The sequence below is a fragment of the Dendrobates tinctorius genome, unplaced genomic scaffold, assembly GCF_039654945.1.
Source record: "Dendrobates tinctorius isolate UK_male_01 unplaced genomic scaffold, ASM3965494v1 ptg000360l, whole genome shotgun sequence".
Classification (NCBI taxonomy): domain Eukaryota; kingdom Metazoa; phylum Chordata; class Amphibia; order Anura; family Dendrobatidae; genus Dendrobates; species Dendrobates tinctorius.
In genome coordinates this window covers 5,361,034-5,373,330 of record NW_027362026.1, presented here as the reverse complement: position 1 = coordinate 5,373,330, position 12,297 = coordinate 5,361,034, and the positions used below count along the sequence as shown (strand labels likewise).

General features: G+C 54.9%; 1 protein-coding gene across 1 annotated transcript in view; it reads left to right on the top strand.

The window, feature by feature from the left end:
• The first annotated feature begins 7,529 nt into the window (after positions 1 to 7,529).
• The window catches only part of DHX8 (DEAH-box helicase 8), a 46,867-nt gene continuing 42,099 nt past the window's right edge, over positions 7,530 to 12,297 (top strand). Inside the window, exons 1-3 of the mRNA XM_073562629.1 lie at positions 7,530 to 7,685; positions 10,027 to 10,186; positions 11,515 to 11,600. Coding sequence (XP_073418730.1) covers positions 10,084 to 10,186; positions 11,515 to 11,600 — 189 coding nt within the window. The 5' untranslated portion in view covers positions 7,530 to 7,685; positions 10,027 to 10,083. The remainder of the gene's footprint in view (positions 7,686 to 10,026; positions 10,187 to 11,514; positions 11,601 to 12,297) is intronic.

The following is a 12,297-nucleotide window of genomic DNA, read 5'->3' as shown; positions in this document are numbered from 1 at the left end:
CTCATCATCACCCTCTCCCCGTACAGCCTTTCATCATAACCTTGTCCCTCTCCATACAGCCCCTCACCATCACCCTGTCCTCCTCCGTGCAGCCCCTCACCATCACCCTGTCCCCCTCCGTACAGCCTCTCGTAATCGTCCCCTCCGTACAGCCCCTCATCATCACCCTCCCATCACCTTGTGCCCTCCATACAGCCCCTCATCACCCTGTCCCCCTCTGTGCAGCCCCTCATCATCACCCTGTCCCCTACATACAGCCCCTCATCATCACCCTGTCCCCTACATACAGCCCATCATCACCCTCCCCGCCTGTCCAGCGTTGCATCATCACCCTGTCCCCCTCCGTACAGCCCATCATCATCACCCTGTCCCCCTCCATAGAGCCCCTCATCACCCTCCCCCCGTACAGCCCATCATCACCCTGTCCCCCTCCGTACAGCCCCTCATCATCACCCTGTCCCCCTCCGTACAGCCCCTCATCATCACCCTGTCCCCCTCCGTACAGCCCATCACCCTGTCCCCCTCCGTACAGCCCCTCATCACCCTGTCCCCCTCCGTACAGCCCCTCATCACCGTCTCCCTCCGTACAGCCCCTCATCACCCTGTCCTCCTCCATACAGCCTTTCATCATCACCTTGTCCCCCTCCATACAGCCCCTCATCATCACCCTCTCCCCGTACAGCCTTTCATCATAACCTTGTCCCTCTCCATACAGCCCCTCACCATCACCCTGTCCCCCTCCGTGCAGCCCCTCATCATCACCCTGTCCCCCTCCGTACAGCCCATCACCCTGTCCCCCTCCGTACAGCCCCTCATCACCCTGTCCCCCTCCGTACAGTCCCTCATCACCCTGTCCCCCTCCGTACAGTCCATCATCACACTGTCCTCCTCCATACAGCCCATCACCCTCCCCCCGTACAGCCTATCATCACCTTGTCCCCCTCCATACAGCCCCTCATCATCACTCTCTCCGTACAGCCTTTCATTACCTTGTCCCCCTCCATACAGCCTCTCATCATCACTCTGTCCCCCTCCGTACAGCCCCTCATCATCACCCTCCCCCCTTCGTACAGCCCCTCATCTTGTCCTACTCCGTACAGCCCATCATCACCCTGTCCCCCTCCATAGAGCCCCTCATCACCCTCCCCCCGTACAGCCCATCATCACCCTGTCCCCCTCCGTACAGCCCCTCATCATCACCCTGTCCCCCTCCGTACAGCCCATCACCCTGTCCCCCTCCGTACAGCCCCTCATCACCCTGTCCCCCTCCGTACAGTCCATCATCATCACCCTGTCCTCCTCCATACAGCCCATCACCCTCCCCCCGTACAGCCTTTCATCACCTTGTCCCCCTCCATACAGCCCCTCATCATCACCCTCTCCCCGTACAGCCTTTCATCATAACCTTGTCCCTCTCCATACAGCCCCTCACCATCACCCTGTCCTCCTCCGTGCAGCCCCTCACCATCACCCTGTCCCCCTCCGTACAGCCTCTCGTAATCGTCCCCTCCGTACAGCCCCTCATCATCACCCTCCCATCACCTTGTGCCCTCCATACAGCCCCTCATCACCCTGTCCCCCTCTGTGCAGCCCCTCATCATCACCCTGTCCCCTACATACAGCCCCTCATCATCACCCTGTCCCCTACATACAGCCCATCATCACCCTCCCCGCCTGTCCAGCGTTGCATCATCACCCTGTCCCCCTCCGTACAGCCCATCATCATCACCCTGTCCCCCTCCATAGAGCCCCTCATCACCCTCCCCCCGTACAGCCCATCATCACCCTGTCCCCCTCCGTACAGCCCCTCATCATCACCCTGTCCCCCTCCGTACAGCCCCTCATCATCACCCTGTCCCCCTCCGTACAGCCCATCACCCTGTCCCCCTCCGTACAGCCCCTCATCACCCTGTCCCCCTCCGTACAGCCCCTCATCACCCTGTCTCCCTCCGTACAGCCCCTCATCACCCTGTCCTCCTCCATACAGCCTTTCATCATCACCTTGTCCCCCTCCATACAGCCCCTCATCATCACCCTCTCCCCGTACAGCCTTTCATCATAACCTTGTCCCTCTCCATACAGCCCCTCACCATCACCCTGTCCCCCTCCGTGCAGCCCCTCATCATCACCCTGTCCCCCTCCGTACAGCCCATCACCCTGTCCCCCTCCGTACAGCCCTTCATCACCCTGTCCCCCTCCGTACAGTCCCTCATCACCCTGTCCCCCTCCGTACAGTCCCTCATCACACTGTCCTCCTCCATACAGCCCATCACCCTCCCCCCGTACAGCCTATCATCACCTTGTCCCCCTCCATACAGCCCCTCATCATCACTCTCTCCGTACAGCCTTTCATTACCTTGTCCCCCTCCATACAGCCTCTCATCATCACTCTGTCCCCCTCCGTACAGCCCCTCATCATCACCCTCCCCCCTTCGTACAGCCCCTCATCTTGTCCTACTCCGTACAGCCCATCATCATCACCCTGGCCCCCTCCGTACAGCCCATCACCATAACCCTGTCCCCCTCCGTACAGCCCATCACCCTGTTCCCCTCCGTACAGCCCATCACCCTGTCTCCGTCCGTACAGCCCATCATCATCACCCTGTCCCCCTCCATACAGCCCCTCATCACCATCCCCCCTTACAGCCTTTAATCATCACCTTATCCCCCTTCGTACAGCCCCTCATCATCACCCTGTCCCCCTCCGTACAGTCTCTCGTAATCGTCCCCTCCGTACAGCCCCTCATCATCACCCTCCCATCACCTTGTCCCCTCCATACAGCCCTTCATCATTACCCTGTCCCCCTCTGTGCAGCCCCTCATCATCACCCTGTCCCCCTCCGTACAGACCCTCATCATCACCCTGTCCCCTACATACAGCCCATCACCCTCCCCGCCTGTCCAGCATTGCATCATCACCCTGTCGCCCTCCGTACAGCCCATCATCATCACCCTGTCCCCCTCCATAGAGCCCCTCATCACCCTCCCCCGTACAGCCCATCATCACCCTGTCCCCCTCCGTACAGCCCCTCATCATCACCGTTCCCATCCGTACAGCCCATCACCGTTCCCCTCCGTACAGCCCATCACCCTGTCCCCCTCCATACAGCCCATCATCATCACCCTGTCCCCCTCCATACAGCCCCTCATCACCACCGTCCCCCTCCATACAGCCCCTCATCACCATCCCCCCTTACAGCCTTTAATCATCACCTTATCCTCCTTTGTACAGCCCCTCATCATCACCCTGTCCCCCTCCGTACAGCCTCTCGTAATCGTCCCCTCCGTACAGCCCCTCATCATCACCCTCCCATCACCTTGTCCCCTCCATACAGCCCCTCATCATCACCCTGTCCTCCTCCGTGCAGCCCCTCACCATCACCCTGTCCCCTCCGTACAGCCTCTCGTAATCGTCCCCTCCGTACAGCCCCTCATCATCACCCTCCCATCACCTTGTGCCCTCCATACAGCCCCTCATCACCCTGTCCCCCTCTGTGCAGCCCCTCATCATCACCCTGTCCCCTACATACAGCCCCTCATCATCACCCTGTCCCCTACATACAGCCCCTCATCATCACCCTCTCCCCCTCCGTGCAGCCCCTCACCATCACCCTGTCCCCCTCCGTGCAGCCCCTCACCATCACCCTGTCCCCTACATACAGCCCCTCATCACCCTCCCCCCGTACAGCCCATCACCCTGTCCCCCTCCGTACAGCCCCTCATCATCACCCTGTCCCCCTCCGTACAGCCCCTCATCATCACCCTGTCCCCTACATACAGCCCCTCATCACCCTCCCCCCGTACAGCCCATCATCATCACCCTGTCCCCCTCCGTACAGCCCCTCATCATCACCCAGTCCATTATCATCACCCTGTCCCCCTCCATACAGCCCCTCATCATCACTCTCTCCGTACAGCCTTTCATTACCTTGTCCCCCTCTATACAGCCTCTCATCATCACTCTGTCCCCCTCCGTACAGCCCCTCATCACCCTCCCCCCTTCGTACAGCCCCTCATCTTGTCCTCCTCCGTACAGCCCATCATCATCACCCTGTCCCCCTCCGTACAGCCCATCACCATCACCCTGTCCCCCTCCGTACAGCCCATCACCCTGTTCCCCTCCGTACAGCCCATCACCCTGTTCCCCTCCGTACAGCCCATCACCCTGTCCCCCTCCATACAGCCCATCATCATCACCCTGTCCCCCTCCATACAGCCCCTCATCACCACCGTCCCCCTCCATACAGCCCCTCATCACCATCCCCCCTTACAGCCTTTAATCATCACCTTATCCTCCTTTGTACAGCCCCTCATCATCACCCTGTCCCCCTCCGTACAGCCTCTCGTAAACGTCCCCTCCGTACAGCCCCTCATCATCACCCTCCCATCACCTTGTCCCCTCCATACAGCCCCTCATCATCACCCTGTCCCCCTCTGTGCAGCCCCTCATCATCACCCTGTCCCCCTCCGTACAGCCCCTCATCATCACCCTGTCCCCCTCCGTACAGCCCCTCATCATCACCCTGTCCCCTACATACAGCCCCTCATCATCACCCTCCCCGCCTGTCCAGCGTTGCATCATCACCCTGTCGCCCTCCGTACAGCCCATCATCACCGTCCCCCTCCATAGAGCCCATCATCACCCTGTCCCCCTCCGTACAGCCCATCATCACCCTGTCCCCCTCCGTACAGCCCCTCATCACCCTGTCCCCCTCCGTACAGCCCATCACCCTGTCCCCCTCCGTACAGCCCCTCATCACCCTGTCCCCCTCCGTACAGCCCCTCATCACCCTGTCCCCCTCCGTACAGTCCATCATCATCACCCTGTCCTCCTCCATACAGCCCATCACCCTCCCCCCGTACAGCCTTTCATCACCTTGTCCCCCTCCATGCAGCCCCTCATCATCACCCTCTCCCCGTACAGCCTTTCATCATAACTTTGTCCCTCTCCATACAGCCCCTCACCATCACCCTGTCCTCCTCCGTGCAGCCCCTCACCATCACCCTGTCCCCCTCCGTACAGCCTCTGGTAATCGTCCCCTCCGTACAGCCCCTCATCATCACCCTCCCATCACCTTGTGCCCTCCATACAGCCCCTCATCATCACCCTGTCCCCCTCTGTGCAGCCCCTCATCATCACCCTGTCCCCTACATACAGCCCCTCATCATCACCCTGTCCCCTACATACAGCCCATCATCACCCTCCCCGCCTGTCCAGCGTTGCATCATCACCCTGTCCCCCTCCGTACAGCCCATCATCATCACCCTGTCCCCCTCCATAGAGCCCCTCATCACCCTCCCCCCGTACAGCCCATCATCACCCTGTCCCCCTCCGTACAGCCCCTCATCATCACCCTGTCCCCCTCCGTACAGCCCATCACCCTGTCCCCCTCCGTACAGCCCCTCATCACCCTGTCCCCCTCCGTACAGTCCCTCATCACCCTGTCCCCCTCCGTACAGTCCATCATCACCCTGTCCCCCTCCGTACAGTCCATCATCACCCTGTCCTCCTCCATACAGCCCATCACCCTCCCCCCGTACAGCCTATCATCACCTTGTCCCCCTCCATACAGCCCCTCATCATCACTCTCTCCGTACAGCCTTTCATTACCTTGTCCCCCTCCATACAGCCTCTCATCATCACTCTCTCCGTACAGCCTTTCATTACCTTGTCCCCCTCCATACAGCCTCTCATCATCACTCTGTCCCCCTCCGTACAGCCCCTCATCATCACCCTCCCCCCTTTGTACAGCCCCTCATCTTGTCCTCCTCCGTACAGCCCATCATCATCACCCTGGCCCCCTCCGTACAGCCCATCACCATCACCCTGTCCCCCTCCGTACAGCCCATCACCATCACCCTGTCCCCCTCCGTACAGCCCATCACCCTGTTCCCCTCCGTACAGCCCATCACCCTGTCCCCCTCCGTACAGCCCATCACCCTGTCCCCCTCCGTACAGCCCATCATCATCACCCTGTCCCCCTCCATACAGCCCCTCATCACCATCCCCCCTTACAGCCTTTAATCATCACCTTATCCCCCTTCGTACAGCCCCTCATCATCACCCTGTCCCCCTCCGTACAGCCTCTCGTAATCGTCCCCTCCGTACAGCCCCTCATCATCACCCTCCCATCACCTTGTCCCCTCCATACAGCCCCTCATCATTACCCTGTCCCCCTCTGTGCAGCCCCTCATCATCACCCTGTCCCCCTCCGTACAGCCCCTCATCATCACCCTGTCCCCTACATACAGCCCATCACCCTCCCCGCCTGTCCAGCATTGCATCATCACCCTGTCGCCCTCCGTACAGCCCATCATCATCACCCTGTCCCCCTCCATAGAGCCCCTCATCACCCTCCCCCCGTACAGCCCATCATCACCCTGTCCCCCTCCGTACAGCCCCTCATCACCCTGTCCCCCTCCGTACAGCCCCTCATCACCCTGTCCCCCTCCGTACAGTCCATCATCATCACCCTGTCCTCCTCCATACAGCCCATCACCCTCCCCCCCGTACAGCCTTTCATCACCTTGTCCCCCTCCATACAGCCCCTCACCATCACCCTCTCCCCGTACAGCCTTTCATCATAACCTTGTCCCTCTCCATACAGCCCCTCACCATCACCCTGTCCTCCTCCGTGCAGCCCCTCACCATCACCCTGTCCCCCTCCGTACAGCCTCTCGTAATCGTCCCCTCCGTACAGCCCCTCATCATCACCCTCCCATCACCTTGTGCCCTCCATACAGCCCCTCATCACCCTGTCCCCCTCTGTGCAGCCCCTCATCATCACCCTGTCCCCTACATACAGCCCCTCATCATCACCCTGTCCCCTACATACAGCCCATCATCACCCTCCCCGCCTGTCCAGCGTTGCATCATCACCCTGTCCCCCTCCGTACAGCCCATCATCATCACCCTGTCCCCCTCCATAGAGCCCCTCATCACCCTCTCCCCGTACAGCCCATCATCATCACCCTGTCCCCTACGTACAGCCACTCATCACTCCCCCCCTTACAGCCCCTCATCATCCTCCCCCCGTACAGCCCCCCATCATCACCCTACCCAGCACCTCATCATCATTCCCCCTTCTCCACTCAAGTAACAACAACCCTTTTCCTGTGAAAGCACCCAACCCCCAATAGGCAGCCCCATACAAGCAGCAGTAGCCATTTCCCTGTGCAACACTCCAACATGCAGCCCCCATATAGTAACATCATCCATGTTTCTTTGCCCCCAAAGCACATCCTCGTGGGAGCACTCCTACTGAGTCTTGAGTCCTCACTCCCATTCGCACACAGCCCCATTGAGAACTGTAGATGCTAAATCCAAGTCGGCTAGGACCTCTGCGACGTCATGCCCATGTGACCAGAAGGGGCGGCGCCTCTTCCTCCCTAGAGCAGAGCACAGTTAGAACCTGTCTAGGCTCAACCCCCTGAGCACGCTCTGCTTCCTGGTATCAGGTCGTCACTGGAGAGTGGACTGAAAGAGGTCCCGCCCCTTCCGGTGACATCATTCCCTCGAAAAATCAACTCCATTCTAGAGGCTACTTGTCGGACATATTGGAGGTGGCGGAAGTTTTTCAGAAACGTGATAATGAACCGACCCTATGTTTGAGTAACCGGATGAGCTCACCACAGCAAATATGGACGGACGCTGACCTGCAGTGACGAACCCTATAGACCACAAGGTATCTATATAGTCCAGTGTTATGGGATGTATGGGAGAAGAGCAGCGAGGATGTGTCACCTGAACACACAGCGGCCTGTATTGTGTGTGTGTAAGCATAGCTGTGTTATGTGATCAGGCAAGGGGAATCAGGGAGTGTGTGTGTACGGTGTGTGTATATATATATATCTATCTATCTGTTATGTGATCAGGGTAGGGAATCGGAGTGTATGTGTACGGTTTATACGTATGTGTATTATGTGATTGATGTGTTATGTGTGGGTGTATTAGTTATGTGATCAGGGCAGAGGGATTGGAGCTGTGATACGAGGGGAGCTATAGGGGGCTCAGGTCAGTATGTGATATGCGCCCTAGGATGGTAGGCTGCCTGATACGTGATTAGGACTGGTGGGCTAGGAGCTGTGCTATAAGGTGAGTGATGGGAGTACTCAGGGCTGGAGGATTGGTGGGCGTTGTGTGGTGTGAGCTTGCGGATGGAGGGTTGAGGACGACACAAGACATGTTTCCCGGTATGTCGTGATGTGCACTCAGGGCTGGAGGATCGGGGACAGAAAAAATAATAATCTGTATTTTTATATAGCGCTAACATATTCTGCAGCGCTTTACATTTTTTTTACTTGCACACATGATCATCCCCGTCCCCGATGAGGCTCACAATCGAAATTCCCTATCAGTATGTCTTTGGAATGTGGGAGGAAACCAAAATACTCAGAGGAAACCCACGCAAACATGGGGAGAACATACAAACTCCTTGCAGATGGTGTCCTTGGTGGGATTTGATCCCAGGATTTAGCCCTGCAAGGCTGCAGTGCTAACCACTGAGCCACCGTGCTTGCCCTCCCGAGGATGGTACAAGATGGGTGCCTGGGGCTAGAGACTCGGCAGTGGTATGTGATGTGGACCCAGGGACGGTGCTTGATGAGCGCCTGAAGCTGGAGGCTTGGGAGCGGTGTGTGATGTGCGCTCGTAAACGATACGAGGCTCTGATCGGCGGTAAGATCATTACTGCCAGTCAGAAGACAGTGTGAGCTGACAGCTGTGTCCAGAGGCAAAAAGTTTACTTCCTGTCACAGGCATTGGCTGATTGGCTACTACTCCTATCAGCCTATGCCTGCTGTCGCTGATAACAGTGAGAGCAGGCGCAGCTGGTGGGAGTATTCATCAGCCTGCGCAATAAATAATAATAAAAAAACAGTGTGGTTGCCCCTGTATTTTTGATAACCAGCCAAGCAAAACTGCCAGCTGTGGTCTGCAATCCTCAGCTGTCAGCTTGATCAATGCTGTTTATCAAGAATAGAGGGGTTCCCACCCTGTATTTTTAATTATTAAAAGAATTAATAAAACGGCATGGGGTGCCTCCATTTTTGACAACCAGCCAGGAGGCTGGTATTCTCAGGCTAGTAAGGGGCCATGGGTATTGATCCCATCCCCCCCCAACCTTAAAATAGCCTGCAGGCCCCCCAGAAAAGGTGCATTTAGACTATTGGATTCGCCAGTTCTGACGCTTTGCCCTTTTGTTCCCACTTGTGTGACGTGCGCATGAGACTCGGGGGTCGGGTGTCGTGTGTGAGGTTTACCAGGTGATAGTCTGTTACTTGCGCCTGGGGATAGTACTTGATGAGCTCCTGGAGCTAGAGTGTTAGGCTGTGTGCACACGCTGCGGATTGTGCCGCGGTTCCGCAGCGGCTTTGGCCGCTGCGGACCCGCAGCAGTTTTTGCTGCGGTGTACAGTACCATGATTCCCTATGGGAATCAAAAACCGCTGTGCAGACGGTGCAGAATTTTCCGCGCGGATTAGCTGCGGTTTTCAATCCACAGAAAGAATTGACATGTCAATTCTTTCTGCGGATTCTCCTGCGGTTTGCCATCTCCTCCATTGAGGAGATGAAAAACCGCGGGGCAAAACCGCAGAGCAATCCGCAGGTAAAACTGCAGGTCTTTTGACCTGAAGATTTACCTGCGGATTTTATAAAATCCGCGCGGATGAATCCGCACCTAATCCGCAGCGTGTGCACACAGCCTTAGGAGCGGTGTATTATGTGCACTTGGGGACGAAGGGTCGGGGATGGTACATAACGTGTTTCTGGGGGGTTGTTACGTGATATGCACCTGATGCTGCAGTGTCGGTGGCGGTGTGCGATGTTTGCCAGATGACGGTATGGGAAGTGCGTTCTGAGAACGGAGGACCGGGGATGGTACTTGGCATGCACCCGAGGATAATACATGACGTGCGCCTGAGGCTGGAGGGTTGGGGTCAGTGTGTGATGTTTGCTCAGGGACGGCAAACGTGTATAATCCTCTTGGACTTGTCTTGTAATGTAACGATATCTGTTTGTCTCTAGATCTCGCCGTACGTGGCACACGGTTTCCCCTGCGCTGTTCTTCTGTGAGTGGCCATCATGGCAGATTTGGAGGAGCTGAGGAAACTTGAATACCTGTCCTTGGTTTCCAAGGTTTGCACAGAGCTGGATAACCATTTGGGCATCAATGACAAAGATTTAGGTGAGATAATGGGTTCTACCACATCAGAGCGGGTCCCCTGCAGCCTTGTATGTGCTTTCCTGGGAGTCAGTAAGACCTGATCATGGAGATTGGACTGCTTTGGACTCTTTCTTTAACAGAGCTGCATACAGATCAATTCCTCAACACACTAATATGGACGGAGTGTCCACAAAATGTATATGTTTTTTCAACCTCTTCCATAGGCAGCTGGATCATTCATGGTTCGCCATCCCTTATGAAAATTCTTGGTGTCGGTATATAGCCTGATCTCCATAGATTAGTACAGTAAAATGATTGCTTCCCCCGTCTAGCCGGGATGGCACTTGACCGCAGCAGTGATCAACGGCACAAAAAGCAGGAGCTCCTGTCAGCAGGCTAAGAGTCATTATTGATTTCTTAAATAATTTAAATGGCTGTTCCATTGGGAAATGCTTCTCGTCTATCTGATCACCAGGCCCTTGAGTTAATTCTGATGCCAGCAGACAGACTCCCTTTATCTAACATCACGTGTCCAGTAGGTAGATAATTGTGTGTGACTGGAATAAGTACTTTGTGAGTACCGGACCGGAGTTCCACAAACTAGCGATGGTCTTTTTGGTGAGTTGGATCATTTGGCTCTGCTCACCAAAAAGAGCAGACTCTTCTGGATCCCAAATGCATCTCACGTGAACACTTATGTATGGTATAATCAATATAGTCTGATGCTGTTGAACCTTTGCCCATCTACAGCCAATAACGGACCATTTTCTAGAGTGGGGTGGGTGAGCTTTTATTTTCTATGGCATCTGAACACATTAATTTTACCCATGTGAAACACTAAGCGGCTCTCCCTGACAGGAGCTTTTTGTGACGATTTGGTCGCAACCAGCCTAACACTACTAGTGATTACCTGTCTGCATCCCCTGCACCTCTTCTGATTGGTAGACATGACCTCAAGCTTGTGTGACGGTACAATGCCGGGGATACTGGCAGGTAAGTTCACACTACTCTGGTCCGATGCTCATAGACTACCAATGTGGCCGCTGTATCAGGGTCCTACAGACCTTTTTGCTCAACTCTACTGAGCAGCGTTGTGCTCACTTTGTAGAGGACCACAGCTCCGTGTACAGGCCACATGTCAGGTGATTTCCGCAACTACTTACAAGTGACTTTTCGGTGGTCTGTAGCTGATTTGTCCACCTCTCTGGTTTGCGGTCTAGGACATGGAGGACTCTGTCTGGTTTTATTCCTGACATATCCTAGTTATTGTTCTGTGCTTGCCGTTGTATGCATCCACACGTCACACATCTCCTGCTCTAATCTTACCTCACTGCTCTTCTGTCTCACAGCGGAATTTGTCATCGATCTCGCAGAGAAAACCACAACTTTTGACGCCTTCAAGTCGTCACTTGAGAAGAACGGAGCAGAATTCACTGTAAGTTTCCATATTTCTCTCACCTGAGCCAAGTATATCCCATCTGCCTGGTGTAAATGCTGAGGGCTCTTATTACTTTGCTCTTGGGTCAGGCATGTATCCTTTATATCAACCAGATAAATTACTGGACGGGAAATGCACAATTCCCTTTTACTGTGTGATGTTCTCAATGGTTGACCTATGAAGTCGCTATAAACTGTGTACATGAGATCCAGATGTGTAACTTATCCCCTTCACCCCTCACGCTGATTCACCTTCCTGGCAAGGCCAAACTTTGCAACACTTCAACGAATCCTAGAGATTCTGAGATTGTTTTTTCGTGACACGTTGAACTTTATCATAGTATTTAATGTAGGGCCGTATTTTTGCATGTACTTGTGAAAATGTCAGAAGTTTGGCAAAAGTCTTGAAAATGTAAAAAAAAAAATTACAATTTTCCAACATTTATTTCTTATGCCCTTAAACCAGAGAGTTATATTCCACAGACTAGTTAATGTATAACATTTCCCACATGCCTACTTTATATCAGCAAAATTTTAGCAATATATGTGTGTGTAAAATATATATAATTTATATCCAGCAACTTCTCATTTTTGCAGCAGACTGAATTCGAGATTTTCACATTGACACTTCATATAGTTATTTTTTGAAGTATGATCTCTAACTTGAATTTTGGTACAGATGTGGCTAGGAGCCT